General features: G+C 38.6%; 3 protein-coding genes across 4 annotated transcripts; 2 read left to right on the top strand and 1 right to left on the bottom strand.

Annotated features, from left to right (window-relative positions):
* Window positions 1-30: 30 nt before the first annotated feature.
* On the bottom strand, window positions 31-7,376 carry asl (argininosuccinate lyase). The gene is made up of 16 exons (XM_023288787.3): window positions 7,218-7,376; window positions 6,898-7,092; window positions 6,363-6,446; window positions 5,856-5,912; window positions 5,629-5,726; window positions 5,452-5,529; window positions 5,298-5,375; window positions 5,169-5,221; window positions 4,348-4,410; window positions 4,137-4,251; window positions 2,612-2,696; window positions 2,054-2,113; window positions 1,887-1,970; window positions 1,662-1,742; window positions 613-719; window positions 31-437 (listed from the first exon to the last, which is right to left on the bottom strand). Exons 1-16 carry the CDS (start codon window positions 7,230-7,232, stop codon window positions 293-295), a joined length of 1,398 nt encoding a protein of 465 aa, XP_023144555.2. The 5' UTR covers window positions 7,233-7,376; the 3' UTR covers window positions 31-292.
* A 116-nt stretch (window positions 7,377-7,492) lies between these two features.
* Window positions 7,493-12,313, top strand: LOC111580860 (serine protease FAM111A-like). Of its 2 annotated transcripts, none has more exons than XM_055017196.1 (4): window positions 7,493-8,500; window positions 9,655-9,747; window positions 9,945-10,007; window positions 10,252-12,313. In XM_055017196.1, exons 2-4 carry the CDS (start codon window positions 9,712-9,714, stop codon window positions 12,121-12,123), a joined length of 1,971 nt encoding a protein of 656 aa, XP_054873171.1. In that variant the 5' UTR covers window positions 7,493-8,500; window positions 9,655-9,711; the 3' UTR covers window positions 12,124-12,313. The 2 variants fall into 2 exon arrangements, with proteins under 2 accessions (XP_054873171.1, XP_023144543.2); XM_023288775.3 differs by lacking the exon at window positions 7,493-8,500 and adding an exon at window positions 8,673-9,028.
* Window positions 12,314-13,653: 1,340 nt separating this feature from the next.
* On the top strand, window positions 13,654-19,205 carry crcp (calcitonin gene-related peptide-receptor component protein). Its single transcript, XM_023288793.3, has 6 exons — window positions 13,654-13,754; window positions 15,552-15,588; window positions 15,682-15,780; window positions 15,890-15,984; window positions 16,363-16,420; window positions 18,286-19,205. Exons 1-6 carry the CDS (start codon window positions 13,747-13,749, stop codon window positions 18,430-18,432), a joined length of 444 nt encoding a protein of 147 aa, XP_023144561.2. The 5' UTR covers window positions 13,654-13,746; the 3' UTR covers window positions 18,433-19,205.
* Window positions 19,206-23,223: the final 4,018 nt, after the last annotated feature.

Raw genomic sequence — 23,223 nt, 5'->3', positions numbered from 1 at the left:
GTTTTTCCTTTGTGGTAGAAATCAGTCAGATCAGGCTCTAACAACGCTCTTTATTATTTTGGCAGCAATCCACAATGTTCAGGTCCTTTGTAACAGATTCCTACATGATCAACAGAGACATCTCGAGGTTACACAGCAGCAGCTGGCGTGTCATACTTATACTTATTGTTTGAATGGTAATGTGGTTTTCAAGTTTTATACATTTCCCTTTGACCTAAGCTGGACAGTTCATACTAATCTAAACTATGGCAGAAAACCTGATTCAGGGTCTTAAGGCGAAATTGGGTGGAGGTCACTGTGCCTGCTTCTTCAGCCAGGTCCTCAGGTGTTCCACCTGTGCAGTGATGCTAGTCTTGGCTGTTCCTCCGGGGGCGCTATACTGCTCCACACTGCTCCTGTAGTCCCACACTGAGGATACGTCACTCCCAAACAGAGGGCTAAAATCACAGAACAGACACATAGAAGTGGAAGGAAGAGAGAATTGATCATCATTATGTGATAAAATGGATGGAGATGCACCAAAACTAGTCCTCCTAAAATAAACAATAGTTAGTTAGCAAGGTTTTAGTTTTTAGGTTGAGAGTATGTGTGTGAGAATGAGAGGAGAGCTACCTAACAGCACTCAGGTCTTCAGCGGTGAGTTGATTCAGGGCGATGTTTTTGGATTCAGCTGTAAACACAGCTTTTCCAGAGATACCGTGGGCCTCTCTGAAAGGTACCTGCACCACAAATAACACACAGCTACACTCTAAAACACATAAACCTCAAAGATATACCTTACTTCTGTGTGCTCTGTAAAACTGTTTTAACTCATGAGCTGGTTTTCCTCTATGGCATGAAGGGTAGAGACATAAGAAGTCAGAAACAACGGATAGTCAAAATAATGTAAAGGTTTTCTGTTTTGTGTTTTTTCAACGATGATATTGCAGTATCTGCTACTGCAGCATGAAATAAATTCATAAACAACAACACTGCCATAATAAGTAGATAAGAATATGTAAAGTATCACATTGGATGAGGAGTTGCCAGAATTGCAGAGTTTCTGAAACTAATGAATCTATCCCAATAAGTCTCTTAGAAGTATACACACTGTACTATTTCATTTCCGGATATACAGTCATGGAAAAAACTATTAGACCACCCTTGTTTTCTTCAATTTCTTGTTCAATTTAATGTCTGGTACAACTAAAGGTGCATTTGTTTGGACAAATATAATGATAACTTTCTGTTTTCAAGAGTAGCCCTGTTCATTCATCCTTCACACAAATGTGTTTGCCCTGTTCTACCCAGACTAAAACAACCCAGATCCATCCCCATGTTTTACTGTAGAGGCAGACAGTCTGGTTTGTAGCTTCTCCAGATTTCCTCCTAACCAGTAAGTTGGCTGGAGTGGGCATCAACTGAAAATTGGATTAATCACTGAAGAGAACCTTAGCCCAATCATCAACAGTCCAATCCTTGTGATCCCCAGCAAAGGGTCAAGAAGATGGTTGCCTTTGTGGCTTCACATAATTCTTTTGTTTTAGGCATTATGTGAGAGGGTCTAATATTTTTTTCCATGACTGTAGATTTCTTTTGAACTGATATTTTTTGTAAATGTTTCCCCCCCCAAAAAAAATGTATGTCTCAATGACAACATAGCTACTGCATGTACGACTCACCCCTTTCCTCACAAGGAAGTAGGCCAGATCAGTGGCCAACATGTCGGGACTGAGAGCAGCTTCCATCACACTCTGGTTGATCTGAAACACAATTTGAATCAAAGAAAACATCCCCAGATGTCTACAACTGATTTTATTTTACAAATCTCAGACTCACTTCCAAATTTTGCACAGAAGTTAAAATTTCATTCCACAGATTTGTGAGCAAAGAATCTGATCTCTCACCTTCAGAGTTGACATGACTCCAGTTGTCACCTGCAGCACGGCCTGAACAGTGTCATAGCAGTCAAACATGGCCTCCTTATCCTCCTGACGAGTGATGACGAGACAGCAGGAAATTAGAAATAAGTAAAAAAGACCTTCCCATGAAGCACACAAAGATGCTTTCATACCTGCAGGTCTTTGTTGTAGGTGCTGGGCAGGCCCTTCAGTGTCATCATGAACCCTGCACACTGAAATACAGAGTTAATTAGTAATAGGTGCGTTTGATGTGAAAACTGCAATGAGTAACAAATTAACAAAGAAATCAGTGACGTGTGTCAGACAGCAACAAGTTTGAATGTGCTGTTCTGCTACTGAAAGGTCAGATGGTTCATTCTCAAAGGTCTGTCTAGTAAAGACCTGAATTCAGTGAACTGGTTCGCTCTTACATTACATATATTCTTCTCTCAGTTCCCTCAGTGGCTTTTATTCTGATTTTGTAGGAAAAGTAATGATAGCGTTATGCCACTAGAGGGTGCTGGTTTTGCAGGAAAAATGCTTCTAGTAGATGATGGAAGGACAGAAGAGGCTGTAATAATAATAAATTAAAAAGCTAAGAAGTAGTTTTGTTACAACCGGAAGCAACAGGATTCATGGGAAATGTGGTCTGCACGTGCACTAAATATTAAACAGGTCCCTTCATTGAGGAGATGATTTAACAAAAGCGTGTCTTTAGTCGGAAGTCTTACTCTGCCAAAGACACGACCTGCTTTACTCCTGATCAGCTCCAGACTGTCAGCATTCTTCTTCTGGGGCATCAGACTGCTGCCAGTGCTGCATGGATATACAGATGAGGAGATGAGAGGCACCCTAAATATACAGCAGGAACACCAGGGCTAAAAGTGAAAATGAACTTATTTTTTCAGTGTGGAACATGTGGGCTTTAGAGCAGCCTTACAGATGAGGGAGCTGCACTGTAGGTGATGATCATTTACAGTTTCCTTACAGCTTTAATGCTAGTTTATGTTTACAGAAGTGTGGAACAAAACTTAAGCGCAAAGAACTGCATTTTATGTCAAGATCCATCAAAAATCAAGTCTTTAAACAAACACATAAGGCTTCCCCCCCCCCCCCCCTTTTTTTTACACTCGTCAGATCACTAACCACTATGGTTCATCTAGATATTTTAAATCATTTAGTAGTAGTTGCATTATATTTGTTGTTTTGTTTCTCATGTTTGTTGTTTTGTGTTTCCTTTTTGTCTCGTTTGTGTTTTGTGTCTTATTTTTGTCATTTTGTGTGCCGCTTTATTCGTTGTTTTGTGCATCGTTTTTGTCGTTTTGTGTTTTTTTTTGTCTTGCTTGTGTTGTTTTTCTATTTTTTTATTGTTTTGATTCTAGCTTTTGTCATTATTGGTTTTGTTTTTGTCGTTTGCCCATTTTTTGTCACTTTGTCTCTTTTTTGTTTTGTTTCATGTTGTTTATCTCATTTTTTGTCATTTTGTGTTGGCATTTTTGTCATTTTGTGTCTCTTTTTTTAATATTTTGTCTTGTTTTTGTTGTCTTATCTTTTTTGTCTGACTTTTGTCATTTTGTTCATGAGAAATGTCAGGTTGTTCATAATGTTTTGTAAAAAGATAATTCCTTGAATGTGAACATTTTCAGAATGTACTTTTTTGTACTGAAACAAAGGAAACATTAGGAGTTGTAGTTATTTATTGGTCATTATGCTGTGGTTTTACTGGTCCGGTCCACTTGAGATCAAATTGGGAACTAAGATGAGTTTGCTCTAAGGTGTGTTGTGGTATCAGACACTAAGACAAGGCAGCAGATCCTGGTTGAGCTCTCTGCACATCAAACTTATTCCAGGATGTTCCTCAACACCCTGATGCCAGTTCGTAGTTTGTCTCTCCTCTCACAGCTGTCAGTAAGTGTACACTACTGCTCACTGTGGCTAGTTCTAACCATCCAACAAACTTTGCCATTTCAGAGATTCTTTAGCAAAGTCTTCTAGCTGTTATAATTTAGCCCTTGTCAGAGTTGTTCAGTTCTTCTTGTTTCTTCTGCATCCAACATGGTGACTGCTTGCTTAATATCTATATCTTAGACCTTCACATGTGGCCATGTTACAAGATAATCACTTTTATTTGCTGAATCTGCAAGTGGCCACAATGTTTGGCCTCATTTTCATATAAATTAAGTGAACCAGAGTTGTGAAGTCTTACAACTGTTACAAAATGTCATTTAAAACCACTTAATAAAAAGCCAAACTGACCTGTAGGCGTCTGACAGCGCTATGAATGAGAACTCTTTAGTGCTGTACAGCATCAGGTCCTCAGCCATCTTACTGAGGTGGGTCAAACACAGCGAAGCCCAGAACAAGAACTCCACTAAACGGGCAGAAAAGATTATGCGATTGTGACGTATATTCACTGGTTGGGTGTGTGTATGTGTGACAGCTGACTGACATGTGCATGTCTACGTACCTACAAAGTCTCTTTGTCCTGTGGCATCCATGCTGTTTAGACTGATGCCATCAAATGCCAACTCTACAGACCCAGAGGAGGAGAAATGGTTTCAGGTCTGGAAAATACACACACTACTGTTCAAAAGTTTGGGGTCACTTAAAAATGTACTTATTTTTTTCAAGGAAGATAACATTAAATTACTCAGAAATCCAGTCTAGACATTGTTAATGTGGTAAATGGCTATTCTAGCTGGAAATCTTTAATGGAATATCTACATAGGGGTAAAGAGGAACATTTCCAGCAACCATCACTCCTGTGTTCTAATGCTACATTAGAACACAGCTGCTTTCAGTCGCTCTGCTCCCAAACTCTGGAACTCACTCACACCGGACATTCGAAATATTGATTCTCTGCCTCTCTTCAAATACAGACTCAAAACTCATCTGTTCAAGATTATTTATTTGCTCTAACTGCCTCTTTCTTTATGTATGTTTTTTTAGCTCTATGTATGTCTTTTTAAAATCTTTTTGTATGTTTTTTTATCTGTTGTGCTGTATTTTTTTCCTCTAAAGGGACCTTGGGTGTCAAGAAAGATGCTTACAAATAAAAGGTATTATTTTTATTATTATTGTGTTAGCTAATGGTGTTAAAAAGCTAATTGATGACTAGAAAACCTTTGTGCAGTTATGTTAGCACACGAATAAACGTGTGAGTTTCCATGGAAAACTTGAAATTGTCTGTGTGACCCCAAACTTTTGAACGGTAGTGTATTTCATAAACAAAGGAGACACGGGTGAAATAAAGCAAAAAAGAAATGCCAAAAAGCTACGTGGCCTGACCTTTCTGCAGAAGCTCCCTGTCGATGTCAAATGGAGTTCCAGCGATGGCTCCACTGAAAACAACAGTAATCTTTGTAAATGCTCCATCATACCAGTGACTGAAAGTCATTCTGAGTTTTTACAGCGTACCTGCCGAGAGGTAAGACGTTAACTCTCTTCTTGATCTCCAGAAGTCGTTCCACATCTCGGCGAAGAGCAACAGCATGACTAGCAAAAGAGAAGACGCAACATTAACGACACACTAACTAACATGACGAACAGTTTATACTTGACAAAAGGTCACCTTAGAATCCAGTGGCTCCATCTGATTGGCTGAGCTCTTTGCATGTGAGTGTAACCAGGAAAGAGGACTTCAATTTCTCTGAGGTTCAGAAAAGAAGTGACAGATGGGCTAGTTTTAAAAAGCACACTTACAGGAAGGAGAGTGTGTTTGTTTTAAGCCAGGGTGTGTTTGTCTTACGCTGCTGCCCGCTCAACCATGGTAGATATTAACTGCAGCGTGTCGTTTGTCAGAGTTGTGATGGCATCTCGCAGCCACAGCCTCATGTCAGTCACCACCTGATTAACCAAAACACACACAGGACACAGTCTCAGAACACTTTATTGACTCATCTCTACTGTGAAATCAAACAGAGGCTCCAACTCTAAAAGGCAATTGAGTCAAACACTATTAATCTTAAGACAAACCTGGTCATTTCTGCTCCTACCGGTGTGCAGCTTCCCTGCTGGCGCTCCAATCAGCTCCTGAGAAAACATGCAAGCAAAGCAATTGTGACATCTTTCATAACCCACAACTGAAAAAATAAAAAATTAACCTTGTTTCTGGTAGATTTTTAACTTATATGCTCCCTGTGATGTTGACACACATCAAGATGGGACTGATCTTATTCTACCTTTCTTTACTGCCAACAAATACCTTGGAAAACAAAAGCTTCTGGACAAAAATGGAGATTTATAACACAGAGGAATAATCAGGTTTAGGGTATGACAGTAGCACAATTGCTAGGATCAATTCAGTAGTGGGGTCTTTGGTCTTTTCAAGGGATTTGTTGACAGCAGGAATTGCTTTTTCTGATAGTGTTACAGCACAATATTTAAATAGTTTAATGTCCCAGAATAATGCTATAATTTCACAGAGCAAACTAAATGCAAAACCTCACCTTCGGAACCGACAAGTCAGAAGAAGCAGCTCACCTTTAGTCTGCGCTCATTAGCAGTATGAATGTCTTCATCTCCAGCTTTGATCACAAAAGCACCTTTAGACCACTCTCCGTGAATCTAGTGGGATAGAAATGAGCGCTGTGTCACAAAATGGGCCTAAATACTGCACATACATTGTTTATTTAGCAAATCTGGCTTTGCTATACACATTGCAGACGTATGAGCGCATTCGTTGATTTCTACATGAAAATAGCATGATTTGTTGGTCTGCACTGTGTCGTTTACCTAATGTCACTGGCACTGACAAAGCAAAACATCAGGATGGAGAGGACACCCTGAAAACAGAGGCTGTTTGGCAGCTGACACCTGTCACATGATGATACTATTGTTCACTCACACAAAATACAGAGGAATCCTGCACCATGGCACATTTTCAGCTGTCATCTATCAACCAGGAGGCGAAGATGCAAAAACCACAATAAGAACTGATGTTGGACGTCTAATCTAGTAAACTTTCACTGATCGTAGTTTGTTTTCCTTGAATGTAGCTCCACATGTGTGACTTTACCTGGTCCATCCCATTTAAGATCTGCTCCATCTCCTCTGTGCTGACCAGCTTTGCCTTTTCCAGAGCTTTAACATAAGCCTTGCTGCCACGTATGTCTGCATCCCACATCCTCTGGTCATAAGCGATGGATGCATTGAACTTCTCCATGATAGGGTCGGTGTCTCCCACAAAACGACCTCCCCAAAGTTTGCTTCCCTGTCGGGCAGCAGAAGCAAAACACGAGGAGAACCCAGTTTGACAGCTTGTTTTGTTAGCGTCCAGCTGCTGGCTAAAACAACAACACGGTGGTCGCAGCTGCCGCGGCTAAACTTTAACTTTACCTCTGTATTGGCCATGTTAGTCGACGGTGAGTGTCTGTAGCGGTTTGGTCTGGACTGATGTTGTGGCTGAGGAGACGGTCAGCGCCGAGACGTGGGACGGAAACGTGCCAGTTTTGACTGAAGCTGTTAGTGTCGCTTTAAAAACGTCAGCGGAGCTTCTTCTCTGTTTCTACGTAGCTGAGCGTCACCGTGTGGGACTGAGGCTGTTCCTGGCGGAAAAATCAAAACTCTACAGAAACTGATTCATGAAAGCAGTGCCCGCAAGTTCTTACCAGAGTCTCCCTAACTATAATATTTTGTTTTCTGCGTTCACAGTACTAGGTGGATTAGTCACTAGTTTAAGAAATCTGGTTGCTAGGCTGGTAATGATGGTTGGTACGTTAGAGAAGCGAATGACTAGCCTGGGAATGCTAATTGTTAGCCTAGAGACAGTAGTAACTGGTTTGGGAATGCTAGTTGCTAGGCTAGTAATGGTAATTGTAGCGGAGAGAAGCCAGTGACTAGCCTAGGAATGCTAATTGTTGGCCTAGGGACAGTAGTAACTGGTTTGGGAATGCTAGTTGCTAGTAATGATAGTTGTAGCTGAGAGAAACCAGTGACTAGCCTACGAATGCTAGTTGTTGGCCTAGGGACAGTAGTAACTTGCTTAGGACTGGTAATTGCTATTCTAGTAATGATAGTTTTTAGCTCAGAGAAGGTGATGATCAGCCTGAGAATGCTAATTGTTGGCTTAGGAACACTGGAAACTGGCTAAAGAATGCTAGTTGCTAGGCTAGTAATGATAATTGGTAGCTTTAAGAAGCTAGTGGTTAGCCTGGGATGCTAGTTGTTGGCCTAAGGATAACAGTAACTTACTTATGAATAAGTTGCTAGGCTAGTAATGATAGTTGCACCTGAAAACCATTTCAGGTGACTATCTCATGAAGCTCATCAGCAAAAGGTGGCTATTTTGAAGAATCTAAAATCTAAATCATGTTTTGACTTATTTCACACTTTTTTGTTTACGACATAATTCCATATGGGTTCATCCACAGTTTTGATGCCTTCAGTCAATTGGAATAGACACTGAATTGAAAATCCTGTACTTTACAGTTGGCTTTATGCTGCTAAAACTCCTCCGACCCAGTGGGCCATGGACACAGGACCTCTGGGGATGTCCTGTGGCACCGGGATGGTGGCAGTGATCCTGTGGGTTGCAGGGTGGACCTACCTAGATCAGGCTTACCCCTCTCAAACTTCACAGATGCTCAATAAGATCTGGATCTGGGGAGTGTGGAACCCAGGTAAACAGCTTACCTCTGTCATGTTCTCTGGGCCACTGCTGAGCAGTTTTTGTGGTGTGTTGGGGCGCATTGTCCTGCTGAGGGGGGCAAATGGCATCACTGCTGTTGCCATGGGGGTGGAGGGGTTGCTCGACCTACAATGTTTCGGTGGGTGGTACTTGTCTTGCCTGATGCCTGCAGCTCTCTCAATTACTGGTCATAACTTCATTGTAATTGGATAATCAGGAACCAGTTAAAAAGAAAACATTATTCAAATGACGAAATCACAGATTTTTATTGGTCTAGACCCAAAAATATGTCATGTCCATTCCAGTGGACGCAGGCTTTGAAGGGGTTTTAAGCTGCTAATGCATACAATTTGAATTGTCTCGACCTGCAGGAGGCAGCACTGACTTCCGTCCTCAAAAGAACGCGAAGAAGAATTAGAACCTAGTTGCGCGAATTTATGGGCGGTTCACTTGTGGAATATTCTAGAGTTTCTTCCGCTGGCTCATCTGTAAGCATCACTGGCTGTTTGTTGCTCTTTTGGTAAGTTTAAGCTAAAAACTGTTTAAAATGGTAATTTGCGACAAAGTTACTATAGTAGAATGAACTTATTGCGACGCAACAAAGCATCTAGGTTACGTTCCATAGCGGAAACTGAGAGTCTAGGAGAGCCTTCGTCCACAATTATACCGCAAAGAAAATATAAATATAAGAAATGCGGAATCAATACAAAAAGTGATAAGGCTCTTAAGTGATTTTTTCGTGCCATTGACGTATAAGTCAGTCAACAATTATCCGTATTGTTTGGGGCACATTTTGCGGAAAAAGACAGGTTGTGATTTTCACCTGTCTAACATTACACAGGAATATCAATGCGTATTAAACATAGACTGTATATAGACTGTATAACTTTATATAAAGATCTTATAGATATCTTTTATCTTTATATACAGTCTATGGTATTAAATCAGCCATGTTTTACCTGTTTAACTATTGGTATGTTTTGTACACGTTTTCCCTCTTAAATGTGGCAGGGCATGATTCCAAGTTTCATTTTATAACCATTATCATGTTATAGTTAAAGTTTGGCGTTTTGGCTTGAGAGCAAAGATATAAAAACACAACATTTAAAAGAAAGGTTATGTTTTTTGTTTTCCCTGTTCCTTCAGAAAAGATTCTACACCAACTATATTCAGTGTTGAAATTCAACTGGAAACAGCATCAACATGACGACTACAAAAGATGGACCAGCTGAAATAAAGGTGCTTATTTCCTTCTGTACATTCAAGGCAGTTTAATTCAAGCTATTTAAGATGAATTTGTATGTTTTTGTCACAACATCTTGATTTTGGCAGTTTCACCTAGCCTCTTATCTTTTACCAAAATGTCTGCATGTCTGTAGTCTAAAACCTGCATTCTGTAATACACTATTAATAACATTTCTGTCTGTTACATCAAGATGAAAAACGGAAGTGAGAATGGGGAGAGGAGTCCGTCTCTTAATCTACAACCATTTGCACAGGTTTGTCATATTTATTTTGTCTTTGTTGGCAAATATAGATTATCAATGAAGCACATATTTTGTGACCTTTTTATACTACATCTGTGTCACAGCTGGTCTTTTTGATAGACTCTAATATGTTAAGATCACACAGTAAAAACATAATTATTATGTGCCTAAGATACCATGACAGTGTTTGAATGAGGTACTGTTATTTTTTTACTGTGATTGAAATCAGTGTGAGTAAACTGTTTCTTGTCTACAGGAAGAGGAGGCACATCCGACTCATTCTTTCGAGTTGTGCTTTAGTAACAAGAGCGTCACTACGATCACCTGCGACAAAGCAGGGACTGTTGAGGACGTCCTGAAGAGAAGTTCACAGTTCAGACGAGATGCAGAAAAGCGCAAAGGGAAGGAGCTTGTCATTCTGAGAGATGGGAAAGCTATCAGTTTGCACTTTCCATGCAGTTTAATTAGAAATGAACGTCTGATTCTAAAGTATGTGAAAGCTGTCAACAACCCAACAAAAGGGGTCAGTAGCCGTGTTACTTCCTGCAAGGAAGATCCATCTAGCAACCTTGTGATGTTTCATGTGTTGGTAAAGGGAGGTAAAAATGTCGTGAATATCCTGAAAAATCCAGCACTAAAAACGGAAATTCAGGAAGTTACCGTTTATGCATACAAAGGGGAGAAAGTGAAGCAAGCTCTTAAAAGAGATGCTCATTTTCTCAGTACGATATTCAGAAAGAACTGTGCGCTTTTTGAAAGAAGCACTGAAATAAACATAGAGATGTCCAACCCAGTTGATGATCTTGATGGTAAAACTTTCCAGATCATTTTGCTTGATAAGTCAAGTCCACCAGGCAGTCAATCTAGCAGTCTTGATGATGCTTACATAACACCAAATGATTCTCAGGGATATGATCCTGATGAAAGCCAAGACTCTTTACAGCAGTCTATCCCCACTGATTTAGAGAATAACCATGTACCAGAAGAGAAACCAAAACTTCGTCTTGCTACAGAACTAGAAAATGTACTGCGTGAAATACCTGGTTCAAAAAACAAGTACGCTCAGTTATCTTCAAAGTTCAAAGACTCAATGAACGGCAGGAAAACTCAGGTTCCTAAGCTTTCTCGCATCCAGAATCTGCTCCGTGTGGAGTTTGAAAAGAATGCTGAGACATGCAGAGAGGTGAAAACAGAGAAGAAGCTGATGGAGCTTAGTGATTCTGTTTGTCAAGTGAGGATCAATGGGACACCGATAGGAAGTGGCTTTCTGCTGTTTGCCAATTTTGTCCTCACAAATGCCCATGTCATTAATAACATTTATAATGATGTTAGTGGGCAGCTTAACGGGAGGGTCACTGTTAATTTCTCCTTTTATGATCTGGAACAGACAGTGGGAGGGTCAGTAGAGGTGGAAGAGGTTGTTGGTTATGAGTACAATCCTGATGTGCCACCTCGTGACTGGGCTTTGTTAAAGCTCAGCGCTAATGAGAATTTGCCTCGTCCTCTGGCAGCACACGTTGGAATCCTTCCCAAAAGCGGTGCAATTTGCATTATTGGGCATCCAGATGGTGGTGTGAAAAAAAGAGATTCTTGTCTGATTGTTGCGACTGAGAACCGCAGCCAGGTTGTGGAGAGGCATTACGTTGAAAATCAAGGAAACATTCAGCTGATAACTTCACAGTTCTTTAAGAACACAGCAAAATATGTTGAACAAATAAAACAGGCTCTAATGTACGAGACTTGTTTTTATGGTGGCTCTTCTGGTTCTCCTGTTTTTGATAAACACTGTAATGTTGTCGCAATGCATACTGGGGGATACCTGTACCCCAGCACAAGGGGGGACACAAGTGTCATTGAGTTTGGCTATGCTCTGTCTGACATCATGGAACACATGATTATCCAGATGGTGGAGAGAGAGAAATTTAATGTGTTGAAGGATTTCCTCACTTGCGGTTCCACTCAACGTGACAACATTCTGATGAATGTGAAGAAACTGGTCGACAGCAGAAATCTCACAACATTTAAAAACGCTGTCAATAATTCAGTGAACATAACTGACACAACTTTGAAGGGGTTGTTTGAATTCTTCTCTCATGTAGAGGCACCTGTCCCAATGGATATTAACTGAGAGTGCACTGATCACTACAATGAGTGAGAGCAGCTTTGGCTGTTGTTTTTATGTCAGAACACAGAAGGGTGTTTTCCTTTCCTTTCCAAGCCTTTTGGCTTGCTCTGGGGGTCGGGCATATGGGTTCTGTAAAGCGTCTTGAGACAATGTGACTGTAATTGGCACTATATCAATAAAATTGAATTGTACACAATAATTGTTTTTTATTCTTGGATTTAAGTTGTCTGCTTTTTATTAGTTGTGTGTTTGTTTTTTTATTGAACAGAGTTTTATTGTTTTTTATATTTTCACAAACAGGCAAAAGAACAGGAAATTGTACATCATGCTGATGTATCACATTGCACTTTTAAAACAAGAAGAAAGGAAACGAAAATAATAAGATAAAAAAGAACAAACTAAGGGTAAATTTACAGTCAATTATTTAAATATGATACATTGCAACTGAAAGGGAAAATAAATTAATAAAAAGAAATCCTGCCACCACATCATGCCATATGTTCAAGACAAGATGAAGTCCAGCTGCATTTTTATAGTTTTATGCATTTTTATAGTTCCTGAAAAAGCTTGGATTTTGAATTTTGGCCATTAGACAGAGATACATTGAAATAAATGTGTAATCTGATATCAGGGCATTAAAATATATTTTTCTGGTGATATTTAGTCTTCTGAGCCTCTGATCATCAGGTAGCTGTTTGGCTTTAATTTTTTATTAACCGATGTGAGAAACAAATGATCACATAAGTTAAAAAAAAAAAATCAAAATGATTACTTTGCATCATACTTTCATCTTCAAACCAAAAGTAATTTCCTTATGATATTGACTGTTGTTTGACACATAGGGCAGATTTTTTTCAATGTATAATATATATCGTTTGAGTGCTCTTTGTAGATCATTATCACATCTTGAAATACAGGATTTGTGCATTTAGGTTGGTGTGTAGATTTCTTATTTATGCAGTTTTTAATAGATTGGTCCCATTCTGTTACTGTTAGTTCCCATTTCTGATTTGGATTTTTCCACAGTGAGATCATCAGGTGGAGATATTTTCACAGTTCGATGCTTCCTTTTTAAGTTGGGTCTTTACCATAGACTGTATAATAAAGATTATTATTTATTATACCGTCTATGGTCTTTACTGGGTTCCTTGATAGTGCTGCTGTGTATCGTTGTAGTTCACATTAAGGAATTAACAGCATTTTTAAACTGACAAAGCGCTCTGAACAGGAGAGGGCAGCACAACACAAACATAACAGCGGACAGGGGCTCATTTAGCCATTTTAAGAAATAAAGGGCAACATGAGGGTGGACACAAATAAACCTAATTCATTTTAAGATTTTCCAAAACAAAAAAAATAAACTAAACTAAAAATAGCTGTGCATTGCAGCACTCAAACAGCCTGATGGTTGGTGTTAGATTGACTGCCTGACAAGTTGATTCAGTGCAAAGTGATGTCTGTTTCTTTACTGAAATATAACCCGAAGATTAAAGCAGAGAATTGCTGTGGTTTAAAATAACCAACCAGCCATCTCTATCTTAAGTGTTTGAGGATCGTGTCTGCGGAACCTTGAGCCGGTGGTTTCTACACGGACATTTTTTACAACGGATCGACGTGCCAGGCAAAATGGAAGTGTAAGATTTTAGAAATACCATATATTACTACCGAATTTTACCCAGTAACTTTGTAAATTGGAGGTTGTGAATTATGTATTTGGACTGCAGACAGATGTTGTAGTTAAAGCCACGTCGTTCTCAGTTTCACGTTAATTTTTTGATGGGTTTGTTTGAAACGGAATGAGATGACAGCAGGGTTTAGGCACATTTTCTGCTGTATGTGGTCGAGAAACACTAAATCGCAGTCTGTTTGAAAATGAATAGGACAGTACCGACCTTTTATTGATGTAAATGAACCAGTTAAATCACTAGATGCGAGGATCTGTTTATTTAATCAGTATTTGGTCTGCCAATACAGCTGTGTTTGTAGGTTATAATATCTAAATAATCCCGTCAGTGGGCCTTGATTCTGCTTCAAAGGCAACATTGGCAACTATAAACTGTCAACACTGATATAAAAATTTTTCAGGGCATTTTCACGATTAGTTGATTGATCAATTCTTCATAGACACTAAATATCATCTTGATTTTGATGATTTATAAATTATTTATGTTCAAAGAATATTGGTACTCATTTCTCAATGATGGGGAAATATTTTTTTAATGCCCCAGTGCTAGTAATTAACATTGTTGCTGAGCCTTTGACTTTGAATATTTTTCAAAAGTAATCAAGGAAAATCAGGGCTGCACAGTATTGGACAAAAACTGATATATGGTACTTTGTTTTTCTGATATATATATATATATATATATATATATATATATATATATATATATATATATATATATATATATATATATATATATATATATATATATATATGTATGTATATATGTATATTATAATATGGAAAAAGTACTGGAATTTTCCCCAGATGACTTGAATGGACTTGTGGACATGATTTAAATGGTTATAGAAATTTGTTTTGCCGCCTTATGAAGCTTCAACAACTCACAGTACCTGTTTTTAAACAATATCCTTTTTGTTGACAAAGTAGCTTAATATAGAACTGATGCACAGTTTCTTGTGTTTTTCTTACATCTAAATCTTGCTTTTCAGTGTCTCTCTCCTGTTCCTCCCTGATTTTGCTGTGCACATGTGGAGCCTAGATATGAAACCTCTGGCTTGTAAACAAAACTTAAAGAAAAATAATGTTCTAGCAGACAGACTTCTCTTCCATATTAGTCATGAGAAATGCAACAAGTTAATTTTCGTATCAAGCAGCAAAAAAAAGTTTTACCATGATGAGTTTGAGTTCATTTGCCTTCATACGCATTGCATTACCTGTCATGTAACTGTTGCACACATTGTAATGTCAGAGCTGAAACAACATATTGTGCAGGCCTGATTTAAAATACTGATAAGTTGCAGCCCTTTGCGTCATTAAAATAAATTTCCAAATGTACTTTACGACAACACTGGAACTGAAAATACAAGTAAATCAAATATTGTGATCAACTACGTTTATAGTTTAGTCCATTTTCACTGTAATCAATATTTAGCCCTGTGTACTCAGCTACATAGTACCTTGTTTGTAAGTAAACTGTCATACTAAACGCTTAATATTTCTAATTAAAATAACTCGAGCTAAAGAATCCACAAACCGTAATTTAGAGCTTTCAGTCACATCTAGTAGTTTTCATTCAGTAACTGGAGGCAGTTCAGGTGACACCTGAGTAAAACCTGCTGACTAAATGAAGATTAGGAGATAATAAGCTAGAAAGATGGCCTTGGACTGTAGATTATGATGCTTCATTTACCGTACAAAGGTCCAAATTGTATTTTCTTGCTTAAATATTCATTTTTCTTCTCAGGAAAAATGCTAATGCTGCTATGCTCAGCAACTATGAGGTAAACTTATATGTTCTGTCTCACTGTTTTACATAATATCTTTGATTAGTTTGTGAGACCGATGACAGATTTGTTCAACCGTGTGTTGCTCAGGTATTTAAACTCCTGACAGACCTGAAGGAACAGAGGAAGGACAGCGGGAAGAACAAACACAGCGTCGGACAGCAGAACCTCAACACCATCATGTATGAGGTCGGCACCCTTCCCATCATCCTCTTCACTGACTTAGACCTCCTCCACGTGCTTCTTGGGTCACATTTACACTCTTATAAAAGCATGTTCCTTCTGTTTTTCTGCCCAGACGCTGAAGTACCTTTCAAAGACGCCGTGCAGCAGACAGAGTCCTGAGATCGTCAAGGAGTTTCTCACCACCATGATGCCTCACAAACTCACAAAGTCAGTAAGATCTGACAGAGACAAAGACGCTAGAATTCGTGTGTTGTTTGAATATTATAGACTCCAGATGAGCACTGTATGCAAAATTGCCTGTGTGTAGAGTCTTAGTTTAAATTGGTCAGGTGAATTTGTATTATATATGATATTGTAGGGTCTTAACCTAAACATTTCAACTGATTGGGTTGGTTTAGATGATAAATGATATTGCAGGACCTTAACTTGATTATTTAAACTTGTTTGGTAAATTTGTAATGTCAGCCTTAATACTCTATTGGACGGCACTTTCGCTCCATGTCTGTTGTTCTGCGTGTCCTGCATAAATAAGTGACTTGATTTGCATGCACTGCTCTGTACACATTAATATTTTCCCCCCATCAGGGCAGAAAAGCTGCAGCTACTAAACCACCGGCCACAGACTGCAGTGGAAATGCAGCTAGTAAGTCTCTTTTTATTGCTGCCATCAGTTTCTTGGATAACATATTACCGTACCATTCTATATTTCTCATTTATTGACAGTCTACATTTCCAAAATTGTTCTGTATAATAAGATTCCCTTAAAGAATCATCTTTTTCCTTAATGTCAATAAAAATCCCACAAACAATTCCAAAACCTAGAAAGAACAGATCCGTCAAACATTTAATGGCACATTGTTGTTAGAACCTGATATTTATTCCCTATTTCATAAACTTCCACTGCTGTCCAGACCAGATGAAAAACACAGATTTAAACTTGTCGGCTTATTAATTTTATTATGATGAACAGGAGAATTAAAGTCTGTTCCTTGAATTTCCCTCGGGATTAATAAAAATCTATCTATCTATCTATCTATCTATCTATCTATCTATCTATCTATCTATCTATCTATCTATCTATCTATCTATCTATCTATCTATCTATCTATCATCTATCTATCTATCTATCTATCTATCTATCTATCTATCTATCTATCTATCTATCTATCTGTTCCACACACACGTACATACCAAGCTGTATGAAATACTCTTTATCTGTAGCTCAAAATAGCCTTACTTGCTTCTTTTTTGCATAATATTTGCTACAAACTGTAATTTGTATCAGTTTAATAAAAAAAATTATGTCACCCGGTATTGAAAACGTCAGTCTTCAGTAGAAACCTATGGGTTTGGGGTGCCATTGAGGGTTAAGTGGGACTGAGAAACAGACTTGTAAATTGTTTTTACTATGAGAAAACTAGAGAATAATGCCTGCCTTGTTATGTGATGAATCTGTTCAGTCACAGACAAAATGTCATTCTTGACCAAGCTATTATTTCATACTGTTTCGAATGACCAGCTGTGTGGAGTCATTTTTGAAATGTGCAAGGCCCCATTGGTTCCATTTAGTGAAATCAATGCGCATTGGTGACCCATTTGAAAGGTCAGAATCTGTGTCACTGATAATTTCGTAGAGAGGGAACTCACAGCTGGAAATAACATGTACGGGCCTTACAACATTTGGCTGTTTCTGGACATCCACTTCATCACCAGAAACATCAATAGAAACGCAAAATGTTGCTGCAGTGGTCTGGACTGTATTCAGATTTAAAACATATTTTATCCATAGAAAGCGATTTTAATCATAAGGATCTTCTGCCATGTTACATGAATCCTTAATTTCCATTTTTTCCACACCTCATGTTGTCATTTGAATCTCCCAACATACAGATGGTTTTCTTGAAGAAAATAACCCAAAGCAAAATATACACCAAGTTTGCAGTTTGAATTGTTCTTTGCCACATAATGTTGTTGTGCTGAATGATGTGCTGATAAATGGAGGCCCAAAATTTATTCTTGATCTTTTTAAACAGCCGCTGACAAAACAGTCTCACCTCAAGGTTTGTTTAGTAGCTGCTCTGATGCTTTGAATCACATGATCAATTGATTTTTTTTCTGCCTTTAGAGTGTTCATTTAACTGTAGATGTTGTAATTTACAGTTTTCTTTGGTTCATTTTAAGAGCTTATTGTCCATGTTGGAAAGTTGAACATCTTTCTTCCCTTTAAACCTGGTAAACTCTTTAAACTAATGAAAATAATGTGATATTTGATTTGAAAGCTTCAGAATAACGGACCTTAGCTCAGGTTAAGCTGTCTTGTGTAGAGAACCAAAATGCCCGATGCAGTGTAGAGTACAAGGTAATGAAATGCACCAGAAAAATGCGTAAAACCCCAAAAAGGAAGAATATGAATTATTATCAATTAAAGGTACAGAATCTCTAGTGTTGCACTGCTTGTAACAACACATTTTGGTAAATATAGCCTCATTTTTTTGTTTTTGTGTTTAGCTGGTAGAAGAGAGTGAAGAGCGGTTATCAGAGGAGCAGATTGAGGAACTCATCCAGACAGTCGCAGACGTCCTGCCCGGCGACCCGGAGCAAGAAAACGCAGCCCAAGCAGACGCAGAGATGGACGAAGGCAGTGAACAGTCGTGACACAGTGACAGGCCAGAACTGACCCATATGGGAGAACAAGACAAGAAGCTAAATTGTTGCAGAATTGGACTTTTTCCTGCGCTGTTTGAACTGAACAACATGCCGACAGACGACATGCACTGTGGCTGAAATCACCTTTGAGATGACATTAAGGTGACTCTTAAAATGAATAGAGGAAGAGAAGCAGATTGTTTCAGATTTACACTGACATTTATACATCTAGCTGGATTCAAATCAAATATGCACATACTTTTAAGTTCAGTCTGGACAGTGAGTCACACTTCTGCCTCTAACTTGTCTAGTTTGTATTTTACATCAGATAACGTTTATGCAGAGCTTTATTTTTGGTTTCTGACTTAATGTTAGTCATCAGGTTCTTCCACTGTGTACAGAAATAACATCTCTTTCTGATGTATGACTTCCTAAACTGGGATATCAGTCATGCAATTAAACTTGCATGAACATAAGGTCAGACAGAGTTATTAGAGTGGATGTGTAATAAGACAGAGTGGACAGGAGGGACCCAGAGCTGATTATTGACTCTTATTCATGGATATAGATGTTCTTCCTCTTATTTTTTTAAACATGTCAGTCTTTTCCCGCTGTAACAAAGTGAGGCTGAACTGTTCCTGCAGCTTTCTGTTGTTTTAAGAAACGTGGTCAACCAGCAGAGAAATTAATAATACATGATTGGAATAAGAGGCGGAGCTTTACTTAAATTGTTCATGTGCTAAAACAAATATTAAATAAGGTGTTGCACCTCATATGTTTTACAGACTGTGAACTGATGGTGAATTAGATCTATAATCTGAAACTCATGCATGCTTTCCCTGCATCGTCTATTTGGTCAGTAAAACACAACGTTCTGTTTGCTGTAATTTTTTAAAAATTGTTTTGGGTCCATAGTCATAATCATTACGGTAGTTAAATATATCTTCATGTGTTATTATTATTTCAGTCATTACTGCAGGACAGTTCATTTTTGACAGAGTTGTGCTTCTGTGAGAGGTTACACATATAGACTGCAACCTTTACACACACAAACACTTCAACTGCAGACTCTAGATCAACTCATGTTTTTGTGGTTGTTGTGTTGAAGCAGAGGAAGGATGTGCCGGTTGGACCCGTGCACCTTTCTCTTCTCTTGACATCCTGTCGGTTTATCACATCAGTTTCCTCCACTTACTTGCTACCTTGTGAAGGCGGGATACTAAAGCATGGGAAAAGCCAAATGACACTGACCCCGCTGACCCACAGCCATCACTTGTGCATGGAAATGAACACAGGAGACACACATTATACACATAGCAGCTGGATTAGATGCATAATTAGAATCCAGATAGGGTTCTCAGTCTTTGTAAAATGAACCAGTGACTGATTTTGTGTGAAAAAAGGGAATAGAACAGTGTAGTTGTGAAATAGCACCGCAAAACAGTGCAGTTTTGCAATTCTGAAATTAGTCGTCTGTTTTTTGTGGTTATAGCTTCAGATGTGGTGATTTGCTCACTGCTTGTTTGTCTTTTTCTCAGTTCCTGTGATCAGACCAAGTAAGACATTTTAGGATGTGTCTATTTGTTGCAGTGATGTGATAAGCATCTCATCAGTGAGCTCGACCCAGGGCCCCACAGGAAGGAGGGAAAGTGAAACTTCTCTGCCTGCACATACAAGGTCGTGTGGCTGGTTGTCAATTACACTGAAGCCCAGAGAAGCACTAGTAGTTTAAACGCGGCTCTGAATAGTTATGGAGCCTCTCTGTCAGGATCTAGCTTTGTGCTCAAATGCAGCAAAATCCGTTATAGCCTGAAATCAGATATGAAGGAAGGTGGTGTAGCAGCACAGAGGAACTCTTTACATTGCACAAAGACTGGAATGAACACGGTTAATAGACACATTGAAGTTTATTTTTGCCTTCAGGCCCAACATAACGTGGCCATGACTTTTTGAGACTCGGTCACAGTGCGATGGAATATAGCAACAGAGAAACATCCAGTCTGTCCTTTTAATAGCATAGACAACTTGACATGAATCAGATGATTTATTATTAACAATAATATAAATAATTGATTTTGTGGACAAAATTTATGTGAGTCAACATATGGGAAAGGCCACTTGAATATCTTCTTAAACATGCATTCATCACGTCTGAAATACTATTTCATATACTATACAGATGTCTTTAGATTTCAGTTAGGATAGAAAGGATACATCATCCTCAATATATAGAACAAATGCATTTACATTTGAATATATGAAGCACAGCAGTGTACGTAAAATACCTAAAATTTGTTATTTTACTATTGACTTAAATAGAGGCACAAGCACATTTAAATATTCCTCAAACAAATGACACAAAATGAGAAGAGAGTGAATTATACCTATCTGTGTGTTAACTTAGTAGTGAGAATATTAGATGAGAAAAGTTGATCTACAGGAGAATAATTATTTGAAAGAAATAGAGAATGCATGAAAGCCCCACTGCATTACATTCTATTTACTGGTATTTTGAATTTTCATCTGGTGCCTGAATTTTGTCTTTTCCTTTCAAGGTCAAGGTAATCTTTATTATTCCCGAGGGGCAATTTGTCCTAAAGTCAGCAGTACACCACAGGGGTACACAATTATATGCTCTAAAAACACACAACAGACAGTAACATAGATTAAAATAATAAAATCATCAGTCATAGACAAAACATATGAAAATAAAATAAAATCACTTAGTGCTTTCTAAAAAGACAGTCCTGGACCTACACAGACTTTATCAGCAACTGGAACGGTGTAACTTAAACTCACCTGCCTTTTTTAAAAAAAACTCTATCTTTGTAAGGTATTGAGGAATGTCTGAGATGATTCACTTTTACAATTCCCTCCAACCTGCTCATGTTCTTCAGGGTAAGTGACTCAAACCAGCAGATAAAAGAGAAAGTTAAAACAGATTCAATAAAGCATTTCCATTAAAGATATGCCTTTTCCTTTACATCAATAAATGCATTTTCATCATAAACGAAGTCATAAAAGGCACAAAGTGGTGCATAAATTTAATCAGAATGCAAGAAATGACAAAAGGGGCTATGGAGTCTTTGAGAGTGTGTGGTCTTTCAATTTGACAACATTATTTAATCATTGTATGTTCTGAATTTGTTATGCTCTAGTTTAAAACCCTGCACTCTCTCTCAAATAGCTCCTGCTCAAAACTCCTTGTCTGCACTTAGTTATACTGCTGCTCACACTAATGTCCTGTGCTTCAGTCTGAGTGGATCTCCTCACAGGCTGACTGATTCTGTGCACTTGTGAAACTTCTGCTCTCGCACTTGGGTCTCTGTGAAACTAGCCTGTTAAAAGCCCCCAACCAAAGGAATGCTAGGTATTACGTGCTTTGACTGTTGGTAAGGAACACTGTAACAAAAAACTAACAATTTCCTGTGCAAGTTAGTTGAAAGAAAAAATAAGTATATAAAGGATTGAATAATGGTGAATCAGTTTGTCATCTGTTATTTCACAGATTTTTCCAAGTTTTGTTAATTTACAGATAATGTTCAAATGAGTTTTGCTCAAATGGTGTGGACGACAAAATGCAAAGAAACAAACAGAAAAATTCTGAGAAAACCGGTACATCAAAAGTGAAAATAATAGCAAAAAAGAAATCACACAGCCTTATTAGAGCAGTTCCACAGCTGAACCATCTTAGTCTATTTATCTATTAAAATTACAGAAAAACAATTAATTTTCATGTTGACTGTGTTACAACGCTGCTCTGAAGCTGCAACAAAACAGGGAGACAACAACAGGGTAGTGACTGAAAAAAAAGGTTTTATTGTAATGCAAAACCAAGCCAACAAGGTGCACGAAAGACTATAAACCAAACCAAACCAAACCAAACCAAACCAAAACCAGGCTTCTGGAGCTGCAGAAGGAAACGGCTCCTGTCAGAGAGAGACACACACTGGAAGTGAGGGAGGTTTGATGCAGTTTGAGCCACTTGATCCCAGGTGTGGCTCAATCAGCTGACGACCCTCAGCTTCTGAACAGGCACACCTGGTGTCCAAGTGGAGGGTCGTCACAACTGCAATAAAAATACGGAAAATATGTACATAATGACCACATCAAATGTGATGCAATAATTAGTCCTTTTACAACCTGTGACCATAAAATTACATTGTTTTCATGTATTTAAATCAGCAAGAAATGTAATGTTCCAGATATTTGCCCATATGTTCACCATTTTTACAATTTTTGAATGTTTTCCATCATTTTAAACATATTTTTTCAGGCACTCTTGCTGCCAGATTCTGCCCCCCTACAGGGGCCCCCCAGACCCTCCTGCCTAATGTGCTCAGTGAACTTATTTCATTGATTATTTATGTGTCATTACTTATCTATGAACTCGGGAGGCTGTGATTTTATTTATTGCAGCTTGACAGACTCACTCATGTAATTTGGTCACACTTGGTCTTCCACAGAGGCCTGCAATCTGTCACGGAGATCCTCGTAACCCTGAAAGAGCAACCAAAATGTGCTGCTAATGAAAAGATGGATAAATTAAGTGAGGCGGCTTTAACCTCCACTAAATCCCACACTGTAATTAAATTTCCCCGGTGGGCTTTTACTGAGAGCACACCAATCGATGAGGGAAAGTCATTTTAGCCTGCAGTCGCGTCTGCTGCGGAATCGCCCTTTAACTGGTCGACCAATAGGAAGCCCCCAAGCAGATGTGATTTAGAATTCAGAACGCCGGAGGACCAATCAGAGGGCGGCTCTCTCTGCCTGGCTGCGCTCGTGTCCTCTGTGTATCTT

This window comes from Amphiprion ocellaris, chromosome 14 (genome assembly GCF_022539595.1).
Source record: "Amphiprion ocellaris isolate individual 3 ecotype Okinawa chromosome 14, ASM2253959v1, whole genome shotgun sequence".
Taxonomy (NCBI): domain Eukaryota; kingdom Metazoa; phylum Chordata; class Actinopteri; family Pomacentridae; genus Amphiprion; species Amphiprion ocellaris.
Note: the sequence above shows the minus strand (reverse complement) of the source record. Positions and strands in the feature narration are given on the sequence as shown.